At 44.3% G+C, this 19,434-nt stretch overlaps 1 protein-coding gene across 4 annotated transcripts in view; it reads left to right on the top strand.

The window, feature by feature from the left end:
* Mreg (melanoregulin) overlaps positions 1–12,806 on the top strand; it is a 55,583-nt gene extending 42,777 nt beyond the window's left edge. For 3 of the 4 annotated variants that reach the window (XM_063267625.1, XM_039084110.2, XM_039084109.2), the window contains 3 exons: positions 8,359–8,449; positions 9,988–10,151; positions 10,982–12,604. In XM_063267625.1, coding sequence (XP_063123695.1) covers positions 8,359–8,449; positions 9,988–10,151; positions 10,982–11,116 — 390 coding nt within the window. In that variant the 3' untranslated portion in view covers positions 11,117–12,604. Of the gene's footprint in view, positions 1–8,358; positions 8,450–9,987; positions 10,152–10,981 lie in introns of all 4 variants that reach the window. The other variant, NM_001192002.2, reaches the window with a different exon arrangement.
* The last annotated feature ends 6,628 nt before the right edge of the window (positions 12,807–19,434 follow it).

Below are 19,434 nucleotides of genomic sequence, written 5' to 3'. Positions count from 1 at the left end.
TGTCTTCTGACGTAGTCATAGTTGGAACCTCAGGGAGAAGAGCATTATGGGTCTCTTGAGGCTCTCGTGAGGGTGGTGATTTCCAACCTGGAGGAAACAGATCTGTTACACCAAGTTTCCCTTGACAAGTAGATAGTTATTATTTATAAGTTATCTATTTATTAGCTGATTGGTGTGTGTGTGTGTGTGTGTGTGTGTGTGTGTGTGTGTGTGTGTGTTTGTATACATGTTCATAGATGCCATGGTGCATACCTGCACAGAGATCAGAGGACAGTTTCCAGCAGGAGTTCTACTACTGTGTATGTTGTAGAGACTGAACTCAGATCATCAGGCCCAGTGGCTAATACCCTCACCTGCTCAATCATCTCTCTCAAGGAGATAGTTCTAGAAGACCAGTAGTGAGGACCCAAGTGTTACTGAACCAGGTCCATTTTGTCAGACATCAAAACAATGAGGGTTTTTTGTTTGTTTGTTAGATAGATTATTTTTTTAAAAAGATTTATTTATTTATTATACATAAGTACACAGTAACTGTCTTCAGTCACACCAGAAAAGGGCATCAGATCTCATTACACATGGTTGTGAGCCACCATATGGTTGCTGAGAATTGAACTCAGGACCTCTGGAAGAGCAATCAGTGCTCTTAACCACTGAGCCATCTCTCCAGTCCCCTAGATAGATTCTTACAATTAATCTCAGTGTCTGGAATGCACTGTGTAGACCAGGCTGGTCTCGCACATAGAAGCAGTCATTAGCCACTATGCCTGGATTAAAATGATGAGTCAGTCTCTCTATTTCTTTTGTAGTCCTGGTTGTCCTGTAATTCGCTCTGTAAACCAGGCTGACCTCAAACTCAGAGATCAGCCTGGCTCTGCCTCCTGAGTGCTGGAATTAAAGGTGTGTGCTACAATGCCTGTTGAAAGGCTGAGTTTTTCAAAATAGGAAGAGTTTACTCATGAGGGAACCAAGTGTGTGAGGCCAGGAGAGCAGGCCTCAGCCATTTCTGTTTCAGGATATGGTTTAGGGTAATTATGGCTAACAGTTGGGTGGTCTGGCTGTGGGAAAGGTGCCAAGAAGTAAGGAAAAATTGGAGAAAAAATTGGTGGTTTGTATATTCATATCAAATTTCATGGCTTTTCCTGTTCAGACAACATTGCCATTAGCATGCTTTGGATGTGCTTTGGTCCTGTGACTTTTACAGGTCAGCAGTATCAACCATTTTGAGCCACCCCCAAGTTCCTAGACAACAACGGTAGGCATATGACCCCATGGAGCAGTGTTAACTGTAACACAGCTCACAATAGCGAATTGTTTAGCTGCACAACATCCACAGCTGGTGATGAAACTCAACACCTGGAAGCAAGCAAATCTAGAAGGCTCATCCCCTCAGGCTCACAGCTGCAGCTCCAGCAGCAGAAGCTGCCTCTCCTGTTACAGAAGGAGGGGTTCTGAGGCGAATGAGACCTTCATGGGGTTTGACCTAGTCAGTTGAAAAGGCTCATTTCTCCATCAGCTCTGGTTGCCAGCAACTAGACCCTCCTTCCTTAGACTGAGTGCCCCATAGTAGTGACGACATACAGCGACTGAAGCCATAAAGCCAAGCGTTGGGAAGACAAATCCCAGAGCCCCCACAGGCCTAAGTGCCAGGATCCTGGACACTCACCCCTCTTGGACTGAATTCCTTGTCAGCCCCCTCCTCAAAGGTTCATCTAGGCCGATACTTATCCTTTTATGTCCTGGGTTTCTCTGTCCTGTCACTTGAGCCTGTCCCCTTTGGGATGAGGCAGATGGCAATGAGTGGACCAGCTGTCTAGGAACAGTGAAATATAATCCTATCTTTCCGCCTCATACCATGTCTAATGGACAGAGAAAGCAAGCTTTGAGGGTACTGAAAGGCAGCGCCCCTTCTGCTCAGGTGGCCTTGACACTGTCCGGTCCAGGGATGTTTAGAGGAGACTCTGATCTGCCTTTGCATAGTTGGCTGTGTGTCACCCTCCTTCCTTGCCAAGCCTCCCCAGTCTGTTTCTCCCAGGTTGCATGAGATCTGACTGCATTGGTCTTCCTGCTGCTGGGTAGTAATGAGCACCTAGAGAGCAGAGGAGGGCTCTTCCGCTTCTGGGACCATTACGTCTCCTCGAATCCTCATTTCCACACCACACTGGTGAGAGAGGAACAGCATTGTGGGCTAAATGTAGGTCTGACTGGGTGGCAAGCCCTTGAGAAATAATGGGATTTGGGAAGCTAATAGTCTTGGATTTAAATTTCAGTTTTCTACTCAATTAGCTGAGTGGTTTACCTCACAGAGTCTCACCCAATAGCTTTCTACTATAAATTCACCTGGAGTTTCTTCTGAACATAGCACTGAATATAAAGGGGCAAGTTAGGGCCTGCGACACTGTGAGAGAGACATGTCTGGAAAGCACCTTTCAGCTCTCAAATGCCTGATCAGATAGAGAGGGGGAGGGTTAATGGATGGTTTGGTTTTATTCTATCTTTATTGAATTCAATATTTTTCAAATATGTGTGAGGCAAAATACCTTATTAAATAAATGTGCGGTGTTCAGAGTGGGAAAGGACCATATAGTATACATTTCCTTATAGTTATTCTGCACGTGTGTGCACATACTCATACCATCAGTGCTCATGTAGAGGTCAGAGGACAGGCAGTGAGCGTTGGCTATCTGCCTCCACCATGTGGATCCTGGGAATGAAGCTTAGATTTTTAGGTTTGCCAGCAGGAGCCCTCTACCCACTGAGTCATCTAGCTAGCCCATGTGTGGCCTTTTCTGATAAGATGTAGTGCTGTTTCTACATTAAAAAAGACTATGTCACCTACAGAACTTGGCTTCCTCATGTATCTTATGTGCAGTTGAACTCAGCAGACCCAGTTGAGGATGCTCGAAGTAGAAAGTACTACATAGGACAGGGGTGAACTCAGGTTCTAGTGTCTTAAGGAGCCTACACTCTAGCAGTGAAAGACGCCCTGCACGTACCAATGTAGCAGCATACGCACAGTAAACCTACAACATTGTTCATGAAGGAGCTGAGGGAAGAAGCATTACTTTCAGTTAAGCTGGAGGAGGTGGTAGCATTTGAGCGGAGTCTCGAAGGCTAAGTAGAATGTAGACGGAGAGGGATGGGGATGTGCTCCTTCTTGGTCCAAGGCATGGAGGGCCAACACATACTAGAGGACAGTGGGTGTATCAGCTCCATGATCCCAACATTCAGGGATTTAGGAAGAGGAAACAGGAGGATTGCTGCTAGTTCCAGGAAAGCTTGGGCTACAATAGTAAGAATATATCCAAAATAAAAGGGGTGGGGTCCTGTCATTTGCAATGGTGTGGATGAACATAGAGGTCATTGTTTTATGATCTAAATAGGATAAGCCAGACAGACAAATACTGTCTGATTTCATTTTCATTTGGACTCTAAGGTGGCAAATTTATACAAGCAGAGAGGAGAATCGTGGTATCAAAGGTTGGAGTAGTGACCAGGGGAGACGCTAGTTAAAGAACACAGTGTTTTCATTTTTTTAAAGGCTTACTTATTTATTTTATGTATGTGAGTACACTGTAGCTGTCTTCAGACACACCAGAAGAGGGCATCAGATCCCATTACAGATGGTTGTGAGAGACCATGTGGTTGCTGAGAATTGAATTCAGGACCCTGGAAGAGCAGTCAGTGCTTAACCACTGAGCCATCTCTCCAGCCCATGTTTTAATTTTTTTTTTTAAAAGGCTTATTTTATTTTTATGTGTCAGTGTTCTGCTGACATGTAGATTGTGCCATGTGCACATCTGGTGCCCGCAGAGGTCGGATGAGAGCATCAGCTTACTTGGAACTGGAGTTGACACACATGCAGACTGTGCACTAGGAACTGGACCTGGGTCCTCTGCAAGAGCAGTAAGTGCTCTTAACTGCTGAGCCAGCTCCTCAGCCATGAGGAATACAGAGCTTTGATTTTGTGCAGGAGAAAAGTGGTCTGTGTTAGTTAGGGTTTTACTGCTGTGGAAAGACACCATAACCAACTCTTATAAAGGAAACCATTTAATCGGGGCTGGTTTATGGTTCAGAGGTTTAGTCCATTATCATTATGGCAGGAACCGTGGTGGTAGGCAGGTAGACATGGTGCTGGAGAAGGAGTTGAGAGTTCCACATCCGGTACATCTGGATTGGTGGGCAGCCGGAAGAGTGACTCTACGCCTGACTTGAGCTTCTGAAAACTCCCCTGCCTTGCCCAAGTCACACTTCCTCCAACAAGGCCACACCCCTCCAGTCCTTGCACTCCGTACTGCCTGTACCTCTGGGGGCCATTTTCATTCAAATCACCACGTGGTCTGAGGAGCTTAAATCAGTGCTCATGGTCCCGGCCAGCTTTGTCAGTACTGATGGGAGATGATTTTGCTCTCTCTGTTCCGCGCTGCCAATTTAACTTTTGTATCAGTTCTAATCTGATTTGGCCACATGAAGAGAAGACCTCCCCATCCCCACCCCAAGTGTAGCTGTGAACATCCCCAGGTGTTCATTTCAGTCACACATAGTTTGGCTCGGTTCCCAGGCATTTGACGGAATTAATTCTGCATTATTCTTTTTGCCAGATCTTTGCTACTCCCCTCATTCTTAATATTTAAGGTCAAATTGTGTCGAGCTTAAAAAGCAAATCGTCAGAATTTAAGAGTTCTAGAAGCACATCAAGAACTCGTTCCTTTCTAGCATGAGGAAATGGTTCTTTCCAGTTATGAAGAATTGTAATTGAAGAAGATTCTATGTGTGGTCATTTCTCATCTGCCTCACGTTCACACTGTTATTTAGAGCACCGTGTTTAAGGGGGATTCGGTTTCCTCTGACCACTCATCCTATTAAATCCGATTTTCACTCAGGCTTCTACTTGTTTTAGAGCTGTATTATTAGGTCAAAAGAAGATATTGATAGTGGATGAAATTGATGTGTGAAAGATTGATGACATCATCTATTTGCAAGTTATTTACAGTGGGGAGGCTGGACCCAAGGCCGTGTCACCAGTCAGCTGGTAAGGGCTCTCTTGCTCATGAATAGATGGTGAGTAGGTAAGGAGCTAGTCCCAGTGGCCTTTATCCATTATCTCCATTGTGCTTGGCAGCAGCGAGAAGAGATGTCGGTAGGCAGAGCACCAGTTGCGCCCTCTAGTGTTACTGTCTGGGTATAGGACCCAGGTATGGGATTCTTGATCCTTGGTAGTCACTAGCGATGTCTCAGCCTGGGGGTTGAGACTCTTGGCTCTGAAAACATGACAGCCCCCTGGAACTGTTGTGACAGGGGACTACAGGTTGTTGTTTCTGCCTCTTAACAGACATTTATACCTTTCCTCCCCTGTCAAGATTTATTTATTTATTTTTATGTGTATGGATGTTTTTCCTGCATGTTTATCATATGCATGCAGCGCCCTCAAAGACCAGAAGAAGGCATCCGAGCCTCTGGGATTGGAGTTAGAGATGTGAGTGCTGAGAACTAAATCTCGGTCTTCTGGGAGAACAGCAAGTACTCCTGACCACTGCGCCATCTTCTCAGCCCTTACTGATCCTCTCTTACTGACTTCTCTTCCTGGTACCTTGGTTCTGTCCTGACTGCTCTGGAACTTTTCTTTGCAAAGCCTCTTCCAGTAGTTAGCCACGGCCAGGACTTGGGGTGCCCATAGCAAGAAACAGGAGCGAGGGGTCATCATGTGGACTGTTGTTGGTTAGCTAGGATTATTCAAGCCCAGCATCCCAAGAGGGTGTATGCTGACTTGCGTCTGAAGGCCGAGGAACAGCTGAGCCTCACAGGCCACTGTGGTGTGGGTAGCATTGCAGATGAGGCACAGGCAGTGAAGTAGGGGCAGTGGGGCTAGATCCAGACGTAGGCAGACAGTCTGGCTCAGCACAGAACGCTGTACTGAATCGTCACTGAGTACTATAAGGTCTTCCTGCTGAAAAGACCATGGTTCAAGTTTTCCCTTTACAGTTTATCCAGTCAGGGGTGGAGGTTGTCTAGGCATGCTTTAATGTGATGCTGTGAGGCCAGGATTGCATATTATTTACTTTTAAATTAAAATATTGTAGGCGTATGGGTGTTTTGACCACAGGTGTCTGTGTATCATGTGCATGCAGTGCCCTCAGAGGCCACAAGAGGGCGTCAGAGCTGCTTGGAACTGGGGCTTCAGAGGGTGGTGGCGCGCTAACATGTGGTGCTGTAATTCCAACTTCAGTCGGGTCCTCTGGAAGAGCAACTGGTGCTCCCAACTGCTGAGCTGTCCATCTCTCCATGATTTCCAGATGACTCAGTTAACTGCCCTCCATTCTTCTTTTTTTTTTTCCTTTTTTTTCTTTTTTTTTTTTTTTTTTTTTTTTTCGGAGCTGGGGACCGAACCCAGGGCCTTGCGCTTCCTAGGTAAGCGCTCTACCACTGAGCTAAATCCCCAGCCCCTCCTTTTTTTTCTTTTTCTTGTTTCTTTTTTTCGGAGCTGGGGACCAAACCCAGGGCCTTGTGGTTGCTAGGCAAGTGCTCTACCACTGAGCCAAATCCCCAACCCCAACTGCCCTCCATTCTAAGACCTTTTTGTCTTTGATTCTAGGCACCACACATGCATACACACGCCTCTAGCTGGTTCTTCTTTTTTTCTTTATTATTATTTTTTATTATTATTTTTTAAGAACTAGGAAATCCACAACCTGCTGCCTTAAAGAGTGTAGCATAAAGCCCTTTCCCTTCTCACGGCGTGTCCTCAGATACAGTCTCATTCGCAGTTGGGACAAAGCCCACTTTATTTCTAGCTTTTCTTTTTCAAAGTGGTACCTTTTGATGCATTCCAGCGGCAGCTAAGCTGATTTTCCTTAGCTAGGCATGAAATTGAATGGCAGTCTGCAAGGCAAGTCTGTCTTGAAAGGAATTTAGCAGGGAGCGCATGGCGTTGTTGAAACCTTTTCAGTTACAAGAGTCAAAATATTAAATAGCTTGAGTCTTAAAATCAAACATTTAAAATGCTGTTCTCGAAGCTGAGAGCAAAGGCAGTTGTGTCTTTTCTAGGAAAGGAAAGGCGTTCACGATAAGAAAAGTCTCCTTAAAAGCAAATTCCTGTGACACCTGAAGGCAGCAGTTCTCAACCTTCCTAATACCGTTACCCTTTAATCCAGTTCCTCATGTGTGGTGACCCCCCAACCATAGAACTGTTCTGTTGCTACTTTATGACTACAATTTGCTATTGTTACAAGTCATAGTGTAAATATCCGATGTGCAGGATGTCTGATATGTGACCCCCAGAGGGGTCTCAACCCTAAGGCTGATCCAGGTCCTGATAGGATCAACATGATGCCCATGTTACCCAAAAGCTGATACAGGACTTTCCAGGATGGAAACCTTTTAGTGGACCTCACTCTGTGTGCCCACACAGCTTACCATATCAAGAGTGATGCTAAGATACAGGATGGGCGACGCGGCAGGAATCGGGATGCTCTGGAGTCCTAGATCTCTATGTCATCCTCATAACAAACCGAGACAGAGAGTCTGGCTGTTGTCTTTTCATGAACTTCTAAGATTTATTACCTAGAATAAAATTATTTGAGCCTTAGTTTCGTCATCTATAAATGGCTCCAAATACATGGGTTTTATTAGGTCTTCATTGTAGGCAGGCACTGACATCTTTTTCTTTCGTGTGTGTGTGTGTGTGTGTGTGTGTGTGTGTGTGTGTGTGTGTGTGTGTATGTGTGTATGTGTGTATGTGTGTGTGCGCACGCTCACATGCTGATGTGAGCAGTCTTCCTCAGTCATTTTTTGTTTTAGTCATAGAGGCAGGGTGTCTCAGTTGAAGCCAGAGCTCACCAGTTTGGTTAGTCTAGCTATCCATGAATGTGCTCCCCTCCCCCAATATTTCTGCCTCTGAGCACTGGAATTATAGACCTACCCCTTCACCCACTGGGCATCTACAGGGTGCTGGGTCTCTGAACTCTGGTCCTCAAGCTTGTGTGGTAAGTACTTAACCTGCTGAGACAACCTTTGTCCTAATATCTTATACTGTAAATCTTGACGGTAGTCTTACGCGAAACTTTACTATGGCTAAGCACATTTTCAGGTAAGGTCAGTGATTGGAGAGAAGTGATTATCAGAACGTCTAAGTAACATTCAGATGTGACATCCCTTAGAAGCAGAGCGATTCCTCAGCAATGGCAGCTGATGACGTTCCTGTCACCTCTGCCTTGTGTAGGCCTCCTTTTCTTGTAGGATTATGTTCTGTGTTCCGATTAGTGAAGAGAGGAGCCATGTGTTTAGGCAACATGAGGTTCAGAGGTGCGATAGGGGTTTTAGGCCAGAGGGTGTAAGTAAATGTGAATTTTTATCTCTTTACAGGAGTGGCAAAGACTCAACTATGATATCTACACCCTGCGGCAGATCCGCAGGGAAGTGAGGAACAGGTGGAGACGAATCTTAGAAGATTTGGGTGAGTCTGAGAGAGACTGAAACGGTAAAAACAACTGGTCACGTGCTTTTCACTTTTCCATCAAGGTTTGCCTGGACTGACTGTCCCAGACCCGCCATGGAATGATGACATGGAGACCTTTCATTAATTCTGAAAGCATGGCCTTAGCTTCAGCTTGTTCCCAGCTGGCTCCTTTACTTAAATTGGCCTGTTTATACCAACGTGCGACCTGCCATGTGGCTCGCTCCCTCCCGAGCGCCGGCACTTGCCTTGTCTCCTGACTCAGATTCTTTCCCAGAGTTCCTTACTTTGCCCAGAAGTCCTGCCTCCCCATCCTGTTTTGCTGTAGGCCATTGGGTTCTTTTTTAAATCAATTGGAAGGTGGAGAAGATGTTTGCAAAAGGCTGAGACAGGCGATGCTTCATCAAAAGTTTGCCAAACACTGACTAATTAAGTTACCTTGTACTGATTAGGTTCTCAGTTTTTCTTTTAGGCTCTCAACATAGACCTTGATATTTCTGTTGTCACCAGTCCATATGACTTCATCTGTCCCCAAGTCAGAGATGACACCAGGTAGCAAAGTCATATGGGTGTTACTACTTACTGGTTTTGTCATTATTTATTGACTGAATTAGAAGGAGAGTGATTGTCCAAGCGGTAATAGCTTTATAAATATGACAGGTGAGAGAAATATTGTTTGTAAGAGATATTCAGACAGAAAGTTCTCAAAGAAGCAAAAAGTGGGAAAAGTTGCAGGGGCAGGAAAATACACTTGACATTATGGTAGACATTGAATAGTGGCCTTTCTTAGTTCTACTAGGGTTGAATAAATATCCCCACATCAAAAAATCAGCTTGCTCTAGTGTTCAGAAATGAGTGACCACCTTTAGAGTCTTTGATAGTCTGCTTTGAGGTCACGTGATCCTCTGGCATTCCAGGTTTCCAGAGGTGGGTACCAGGGTGGCAGCCCTCGTTGTCTTGGCTGGGGTCAGTGGGGTAAGGTGGGTGCTCTGCCCTCCTAACTCGCTCGGTCTCGCTGTGGGTTAATAGTTTACTTTCCACAAGTCAGTCTGATCAGTTGCCTTCTGTGAGTCTTTTCTGTCTTTGGGAATGAATTTTCCACCAGTTGACTAGATTACCATGAGGATGAAAAGGGGGGCCACTAACAAAATGCCATGAGCAGTCAGGAGCCAAACCTCCTTTAAAAGAGGGAAAAGGTAACAAGAAAAACCATGGAAAACATGGACTAGTGTTAAGTAAAGAGCCTCCCACTCACACAGTGTGGGAAGCAGCACACAGTAGTGCCTTTGACCTTAGTTTTCACTGTATAGAATCCACATTCTATTTTCAAGACAGGGTTTCTCTGTGTAGCCCAGCTGTCCTGGAGCTTACTCTGTAGACCAGGCTGTCAGGAACCCTGAGATCTTCCTGCCTCTGCTTCCCGAGTTATGGGATTCAAGGTGTGCACCACCACACTGGTCAGGATCCTTTAATAACCACAGTGATAGTACCACAGGATGAGCTCTTCCTAGTGATGACTTCACATTCTCCTATCTTAGGCTTTCAAAGGGAAGCTGACTCTTTGTTGTCAGTGACCAAACTCAGCACCATGAGTGATTCCAAAAACACGAGGAAAGCCCGAGAGATGCTGTTAAAACTGGCAGAAGAGACCTCTATCTTCCCAGCCAGCTGGGAGCTCTCCGAGAGATATCTCTTGATTGTGGTAAGTGGGTGTCTTCCTTATCTGTCCTGTTTGGCTTTGCTTTTACCTTTTCTGTTATTTCCTGGAACACCCATCCCAGCCTCACAAACTCCAGCAGGATACAATGGCGGACGCTGTTGCTGCTGCCGTTGTGTGCACCTGTGGCCGATGGCACCAGAGCCACCTGAAAAGCTTTGAGGGGGAGGATAATCTGGATCTCACCTCAAGCCCTTGAGGCTCAGGCTGTGGCCAGAGTCTGTTTTTCAGACAAGTCCCGCTGTGTGGTTAGTTTCGACCTTAGGTCAAAGGGTCAAAGCATCTCTCCAGCCTGAGATTGACACGGTTGGTGGAGGGGTTGGGGAGATAGTCTAGTTTGTGCTCCAGCACCCACTTTAAAAGTCTGGCACGCTGGCACTCAGGGCTGGGATGCAGAGAAATAGGCTGTGTCCTGTTTCTAAGACGCTTAGGCTTGCTGAGAGCTAGCCTAGCTGGTCAGGTGCCTCATAGCTCCCAGTGAGAGACACTGTTTCCAAAAATAGTGAAACAAAGGTGGGGTGGCTCTGGAGGAACAACACCGAAGGTTGACCTCTGGCCTTTGCATGCACACATCTGAACACGCACACACACACACACACACACACATATGCATGCACACACATATGCTTACATTACAGAAGATTGGTGGAAATAAAGAGGTACAGCAAGTCTCTAAGACTTGAAATTTTAATGAACGCTTTACTTGCCTGGTCTGATTTCCAAGGCAGGCTTTGTTGTCTATTAAATTTTCGTATCCATGTGGCTTGGTCTCTAACTTGGCAAGCTTCCTTTTGTCTTTTCTTTTTAATCTGCAGGACCGGCTCATTGCTCTAGATGCTGCTGATGACTTCTTTAAGATTGCTAGCCAAATGTACCCCAAGAAACCTGGGGTCCCATGCCTGGTAGACGGCCAGAGGAAGCTGCCCTACCTTCCATTTCCAAGTCCCTGAAGGGAGGCCCAGAAGAACAGAGCTCTTTACACAGTAATTCACCCAAGCTGGACAGCTGCCCACAGTTTCCAGTGAGCCAGGAGAGGGCTTTCTCCAGTCAAACACTAATGTGAATCCTACGAAACGAAAGGTCTTCCTCAGGACCCTCCCCTAAGGATGCTCTGGTTACACTAAAACACCCGGTGACCACCGTGCATCCAGAAAGGAAGGTTAAAGAGGTGGTTGGTGGGCAATTCTTCCTGGATAGTCAGGTTCCAAGAATCCATGGCTTCATTGGTTATGTAAGCCACAGTCATTCATTCTGTGGAGTGTGGAGGACTGATGTTTTCTAATCAACAGAAGGGTCTGACTAATAGAGAAGGGTGTAACCGAGCCCTCAATTACATCGCCAATGTTGAGGTAATCATTATTAAGTGTAATACTAGACAGGGTGCCCCAGATTTCATAAAACCTCCTAAAACCCCCTGTGACCTCGCTTTGATTTGGAAACACCTGCAGCAGCTGGGGCGCTGTTTAGGGCATCCCTCTGAGCATCAGGCACGGTTATTTAGAAGACTAGGTGAGCCAGACCATAGATTTGTGTAGACATACAGCCCAGACAGCAGAACTTCCTGTAGCTCGTGTCTTCCTCTGTGATGAGAGCACCCCGAATCCTTGGCACCAATCCTCAGCCCTGAAGTTACCCAGTTGCCTCGATTTTTTTTTCCCATGTTGCCCATTTCTGATCCAAAAGCCCTTGGCATTTTTAGGAAGAATAGCATCTGTAAACTGGAACGTTTGGCCTCTACTCCCTGCCTTGAATCTGTTTCCTGATTGTCAGCTGAGGGTCGCAGCCGCCTAGGGACCTTTTGGTGCAAACTTGCAGATATGCAGGTAGTGGCACATGCTGACTGCTGGGTCTTCACTCTGAGGGTGATTTTCTAAAATGGAGCTGTGCTAACAGTGCAGCTTGCCCACCGAATGAGAAGCCCCATCTCCCAAGATCATAAAGCAAAGCTTGCCAAGAGATCGTGGTGCGTTTTGTTGAAAGGCCTTTAAAGACTTGTGGGATTTATCTGTAGACTTCTGAGGACAATAGAAATATTTTTATTTTTTAACAATTTTGCACTTCTGACTTCAGGTGGAAAATAAATTTGTATTAGTCTGTTCAGGGGATTGAGACTTGAAAAATTTCATATCCTGAGAAGTTTTTTTTCCCCCAAGCGTATACTTCATGTTTAAAATATTTACTAGGAAATACATGTCCTCCATTCATTAATATATTATAGACTAATTTAACAGGTGCGTTTCAGGAAAATTCTTCCTAGTTTAATAAGTAAGGTAAAAGTTTTATTTTATTTTATTTTTTTTTTAGTGTTTAGTGCTTATTCTCTACTTCATGTTTAAGATTAGCCCACAACTATTTTCAGTCTCTTCTGTGGGCTATTAGAAGATAAACAATAAAATAAACAAAAGACATCTTAGAATGTTGTATTGTTTTAATCAGAATTTGTTTTGGCTCTTGTCTTCTTTGATGTCAAAATAGATAAAATTGTCTGCGTCTATGAATTATAAACCATTAACCATAGTTTTTATTTTTTTGGTTTCAAACAAGTAAGGATAAAATTATCTCTGTGGTAACTAAAATACCTGCAATTAACCCAGGAGATGTTTCCCCAAGGAATTAAAAGACTTCTCTGTGTGCCTTCAAGTTGAATTGTGTGTTATATTTCTGATAAATAAGAAGAAACTTTGGTGTTCCTTCCATCATCCCTTTAAGTTAGAGGGAGAAGAGACTGAGAGACAGATGGGTTTAAGGACCTTCTGCCCACCTAAGTCCAGTCAAGGACTGGGTTTTCTGCTCAAATGAGTAAACACTGTGTTGTATGAGAGGCTCAGACTGACTGAAGTGGGCCCTTCAGAAATCACAGGCTTCTCAACAGGACCAGGGACTGCCGATGGGTTGGGAGGCCACAGGGCTCACCTACTTTAATCAGCGTCTCCTTGTGGACTACATCAGCACTTCTCAGATTCATCTGCGTGCTAGGTGGTTTTAAGTGGTAGATGGGAACATATTTTTTATATTAAAATTACCCTACTGGGCATCAGGGGGAAAAATCCCTGTAATTAACAAGTCAAATACACATGTTCATATTTCCTAGATGTTTTTGGACAGCAAAGCATTTCTTAGGGAAACATTTACCGTGGTGAGGAGGGATGTGTTCATGGGACACTGGTGTCACTGAGAATTCCCCTGATACCTCTGTGGACCAGATGCTGTGACAGAAGAGATTTCACTGAGAGCAAAGGTACAGAAGGGTAGAGGCCCAGTGGCAGCTCTCCATGGTCTGAACAAATTGTGGTAGCGTTATCATCAGGCATGGCCTGCAGGGAGCTTTGGAGACAGCTAAATAGAACGTGAACACTTTCGATGGGTCAATAGGAAGAGTATTGCTCAAGCTCTACCATTAAAATTTCCCAAGACTGGGTAAATGGGGAACAGGACACGACCATCCTAATAAAAGATTACAATCTCCACCAGGTTACTAGAGATTGGTTACTTTTTTTTTTTTTTTTTTTTTAAGATCTTTATTGTTTGGTCCCCAGCTCCAAAAACAAATAAAAAAAAAAAAAGAAAAAAAAATCTTTATTATATACACTGTATCTGTCATCAGACACACCAGAAGAGGGCATCATATCTCATTACAGATGGTTGTGAGCCACCATGTAGTTGCTGGGATTTGAACTCAGGACCTCTGGAAGAGGTCAGTGCTCTTAACCGCTGAGCCATCTCTCCAGCCCAGCTTGGTTACTCTTTAAGGCCATAAACTATTGACCAAAAAACAGGGTAGATCCCCAAGTAAAAGGACTCGTGATCTGTTGTGGGAGTGTCTGATAATTAATTCCCTATGGTGGTTTGTGTGGAGGAAAGAGAACACACATTCTCCATGGACAACGAGCTACAAGGTTCAGGTTACCTGAACCCTTGGGGATTGTCAACTCCTTTTTCGGATAGGAACATTTGAGAGGTTATACATGGCTTCTTCCCTGGGACTTCCTAACACTGAATTCATGATCTACCTCATTGACATCTCCCCACTTCCAGAATAAATAATTGGGCCAAACATACTTGGGACTTGACTTGTGGATAAAGAACTATCTTAATGAGAAAAACAGACAGTTCTGAAATTCTCTACCCATTGGCCCAGACATCAAACTATAAAATTACTATTCCATCCTAGGGAGATGGCAGACATTATTTTTTAAATACCTACATAAGTTATAAATTATATGAAGTGTATGTGTATGGGTGTTTTGCCTGCATGTGTGTAAGTGTACTGTGTACCTGCCTGGTACGTGAGGAAGTCAGAGATCCAGAAACTGGAGTTATAAGACTGTTGTAAGCTGAGATATGGGTCCTGGGAACTGAACCCTGGTCCTCTGTGAAAACGCTAGTACTCTTACCACTGAGCCATTGTTTCAGCCCCAGCTGACTAATTATTAATGGAAGTCCTTACTGAAATCCATAGCTTGTTCAGATAGTTTTAGTTTTTACCTAACTTTTTTTTTTTCAGGACCCCATCTAGGCCACCATATTGCATTTAGTTTGATTGTCATGAATCAGTAGACTCCTTTTGGTCCTAACTGTTTATTAGACTCTCCAAGCTCCCAGTATTCCTAACAGTCTTGAAAAGTACTGCTTAATAATTGGGAGGAAGGACTGGAGAACTGGCTCGGAGGTCTAGAATTCTGGCTGCCTTTGCGCGGAGGACCTGAGTTCGATTCTTAGTATCATGTTGGGTGGCTCACAAATGCCTCTAACTTGCTTCAAAGAATCAGTTGCTTTTTTTCCCTGGACTCTGGGTCACCTGCAATCATACATGCACAGTGGTAGAATCTAGAGCAGTGATTCTCAACCTTCCCAATGCTGGGACCCTTTAACACAGTTCCTCATGTTGTCCTGACCCACAACCGTAAAATTAAATCTCCATGTTATTTCCTAATTGTAAACTTGCTACTGCTATGAATCATGATGTAAATATCTGATACGTGATACCCAAGGGTTGAGAAGCACTGGTTTAGGGGACCATTCTGGACAACAGCTGTAACAGTGGGGTTGCATGATGCTCTATTAACTCTCCAGGCAATTTTCCATAAGAAAAGATAGGTACCAGACTCCTAGATGAGATACCCCCAGATCTGGCCAGCAAAAGCAAGTATATCTGAGGAGTGCACAGGGCTGAAGCAAAGAAAATGCACTACTGCTCAGGCCTTGGCCTTTGTAACAGACATTCTTGTTCCCTTAGCTATTAGCAGTGCTGATGTTTGATCCTCCAGTTGAGATTGCTACTAGCTGATGGCAGCTGCATTGCCCGACGTGACTGTTGGATAGCTTGAAAACTTGACATAAGCTAGAGTCAACTGGGAGGAGGGAGCCTGGATTGAGAAAAGGTCTGCATGAGATCCAGCTGCAGGGCATTTTCTTAATTAGTGACTGAAGAAGGAGTCCAGCTCATTGTGGCTGGTGCCATTCTTGTGATGGTGGTCCTGGTTGCTATGAGCAGGCTGAACAAGGCATGAGGAGCAAGCCAGTAAACAGTACCCCTCATGGCCTCTGCACCAGCTCTAACCTCTAGGTTCCCGCCTCATTTGAGCTCCTGTCCCGACTTCCTTCAGTGATGACCAGTGCTGTGGAAGTGTAAGCTGAATAACCCCCTCCCCCAACATCACCACCACTTTTTTTTTTTGGTCATGGTGGGTGTTTCATCATAGCGATAGAAACCCCAAGACACTCTGCCTTCTAGGGGGCATCCTACATCTATCGACTACTTAAGCGATGTGGAGGTAGAAAGGCTTAGCTAAATTCCAGAGTTTCCTATTAGATTGGCTGTGGCCTTTGCTGTGTCTCCCTTCCTGGATTCTGCTTTCTCTGTTTGTCCACATAGTTATTTGTTACCAAACAACTCACATGTCAATTTCCATTTCAGAACCTCTTCTCCAGGGGATCTAGTTATGACAGTATCTGAATTACCAATCTGGTATCTGTCTTAGTCAATATTCTATTGCTGTGAAAAGGCACCATAGTCATGGCAACTCTTATAAAGGAAAGTATTTAATTGGGGCTGGCTCACAGTTTCAGAGGCTTAGTCTATTATCGTCATGGTGGGAAACATGGTCACATCGAGGCAGACATGGTGCTAGGGAGGAGCTTGAGAATTCTAGCTGGATCTAGGCAACAAAAAAAGACTGGGACTGGCTTGAGCATTTGAAACCCCAAAGCCAACCCCCAGCAACACACTTCCTTCAAAGCCCATACCCATTCCAACAAGGTCACATCTTTTAATTCCTGTCAAGTGAAGCCACTCCCTAATGACCAAGCATTAATGGATGAGCCTAGGAGGGACATTCTTATTCGACCAACCACAGCACCCACACCTACACTTACAGATACCACATTCATAGTAACTTTACCTTTATTCTAGTATAAGGTTCCCAATTTACTATAACATCTATTGAAATAAATATTTCATTGAATTTTTTGGACTGTACCATATTAGGACACTATATTAGGGCTGTCTAGAGGAATAGAACCAATAGGATGAATATATCTAGATATATAGACAATGATAAAATATAGATCAACAGGATTTATTAGGTTGGCTGACATAATAGGGTCTAGGTAATTTAAGAATGGCTGTCTTTACATCAGAGAGACTGAAGACCCAGTAGATGTTTGATCCACAAGGCTTGTGTGATAGTTTGTATATGCTTGGCCCAGTGACTGTCGCTATCAGAAGGTGTGGCCCTGTTGGAGGTGTGTCACTCTGGGTGTGGGCTTAAGACCCTCACCCTAGCTGCCTGGAAGTCAGGATTCTGTTAGCAGCCTTCAGATGAAGGTGAAGGACTCTCAGCTCCTCCTGCACCATTCCTGCCTGGATGCTGCTATGTTCCTGCCTTGATGATGAGGGACTGAACCTCTGAACCTGTAAGTCATTGTCATTTATAAGACTTGCTTTGGTCGTGGTGTCTGTTCACAGCAGTAAAACCCTGACTAAGACAGCATGACCTCAGCAGTCTCACTCAATCTGGCACGGAAGGCTGGGTAGACTTTCTGGAGAATAATTGGTCTTCAATCCAAGTTAGAAGGCTAAAGAAACTGGGTTCTTGTCCTACTCGGGGTTACTATTGCTATGGTGAAACACGATGGCCAAGAGCAACTTGAGGAGAAAAGGGTTTATTTGGCTTGCACTTTTTAAAAATGTTTTATTATATATTTCTTTACTTACATTTTAAAGATTATTCCCCTTCCCGGTTTCCTGTCCATAAGCCCCCATTCCTCCCTCCCTCCCCTCATACGGGTATCCCCCCTATACATCCCCCTTATTGCCCTCCCCCATATTCCCCTGCACTGGGGGTCCAACCTTCGCAAGATCAAGGGCTTTCTCTTCCACTGGTACCCCAACAAGGCTATTCTCTGCTACATATGCAGTAGGAGCCCTGGGTCAGTCCATGTATAGTCTTTCGGTTGTGGTTTAATCCCTGAAAGCTCTCGTTGATTGGCATTGTTGTTTTTATGGGGTTGCAAGCTCCTTCAACTCTTTCAATACTTCCTCTAATTCCCCCCAAGGGGTCCTATTCTTAGTTCAGTGGTTTGCTGCTAGCATTGACCTCTGTATTGGACATGCTCTGGATGTGTCTCTCAGGAGAGATCTATATCCGGTCCCTTTCCGCATACATTTTTCAGCTTCATCAATCTTGTCTAGTTTTGGTGGCTGTAGTATATATGGGCCACATGTGTGTCAGGCTCTGAATGGCCATTCCTTGAGTCGCTGATCTAAATTTTGCTTCCATATCCCCTCCTATGAATATTTTTCCCCCTTTTAAGAAGGAGTGGGAGCATCTGCATTTTGGTCATCCTTCTTGAGCTTCCTGTGGTCTGTAGATTGCATCTTGGGTAATTTGAGTTTTTGACTAATAACCACTTATCAGTGAATGCATACCAAATGTGTTTTTCTGTGATTGAGTAACCTCACTCAGGATAATATTTTCTAGTTCATTCCATTTGCCTATGAATTTCATGAAGTCATTGTTTTTGATAGCTGAGTAGTACTCCATTGTGTAGATGTACCACATTTTTTGAATCCATTCCTCTGTTGAAGGGCATCTGGGTTCTTTCCAGCTTCTGACTGTTATAAATAAGGCTGCTATGAACATAGTAGAGCATCTGTCTTTGTTGTATGTTGGAGCATCTTTTGGATATATGCCCAAGAGAGGTATAGCTGGGTCCTCAGGTAGTGGAATGTCCAATTTTCTGAGGAACCTCCAGACTGATTTCCAGAATGGTTGTACCAGTCTGCAATCCCACCAACAATGGAGGAGTGTTCCTCTTTCTCCACATCCTCGCCAGCATCTTCTGTCACCTGAGTTTTTGATCTTAGCCATTCTGACTGGTGTGAGGTGGAATCTCAGGATTGTTTTGATTTGCATTTCCCTGATGACTAAGGATGTTGAACATTTCTTTAGGTGCTTTTTGGCCATTCGATAATCCTCAGCAGAGAATGTTTTGTTTAGCTCTGTACCCCATATTTTAATAGGGTGATTTGGCTCTCTGGAGTCTAACTTCTGGAGTTCTTTGTATATTTTTAATATTAGCCCTCTATCAGATATAGGATTGGTAAAGATCTTTTCCCAATCTGTTGGTTGCCGTTTTTTCCTAATGACAGTGTCTTTTGCTTTACAAAAGCTTTGCAGTTTTATGAGGCCCCATTTGTCGATTCTTGATCTTAGAACATAAGCCATTGATGTTTTGTTCAGGAAATTTTCCCCAGTACCCATGACTCTTCCCCACTTTTTCTTCTATTAGTTTGAGTGTATCTGGTTTGATGTGGAGGTCCTTGATCCACTTGGACTTAAGCTTTGTACATGGTGATAAGAATGGATCGATTTGCATTCTTCTACATGCTGACCTCCAGTTGAACCAGCATCATTTGTTGAAAATGCTATCTTTCTTCTATTGGATGGCTTTAGCTCTTTTGTCAAAGATCAAGTGGCTATAGGTGTGTGGGTTCATTTCTGGGTCTTCAATTCTGTTCCACTGATCTACCTGCCTGCCTCTGTACCAATACCATATAGTTTTTATGACTATTGCTCTGTAATACTGCTTGAAGTCAGGGATGGTGATTCCCCCAGAAGTTCTTTTATTGTTGAGTATAGTTTTCGATATCCCGGGTTTTTTGTTATTCCAAATGAATTTGCAAATTGCTTTTTCTATCTCTATAAAGAATTGAGTAGGAATTTTGATGGGGATTGCATTGAATCTGTAGATTGCTTTTGGCAAA

The sequence above is a fragment of the Rattus norvegicus genome, chromosome 9, assembly GCF_036323735.1.
Source record: "Rattus norvegicus strain BN/NHsdMcwi chromosome 9, GRCr8, whole genome shotgun sequence".
NCBI classification, from domain to species: Eukaryota; Metazoa; Chordata; class Mammalia; order Rodentia; family Muridae; genus Rattus; species Rattus norvegicus.
The sequence above is the reverse complement of the archived record's forward strand: the minus strand, read 5'-3'. Positions and strand labels throughout refer to the sequence as shown.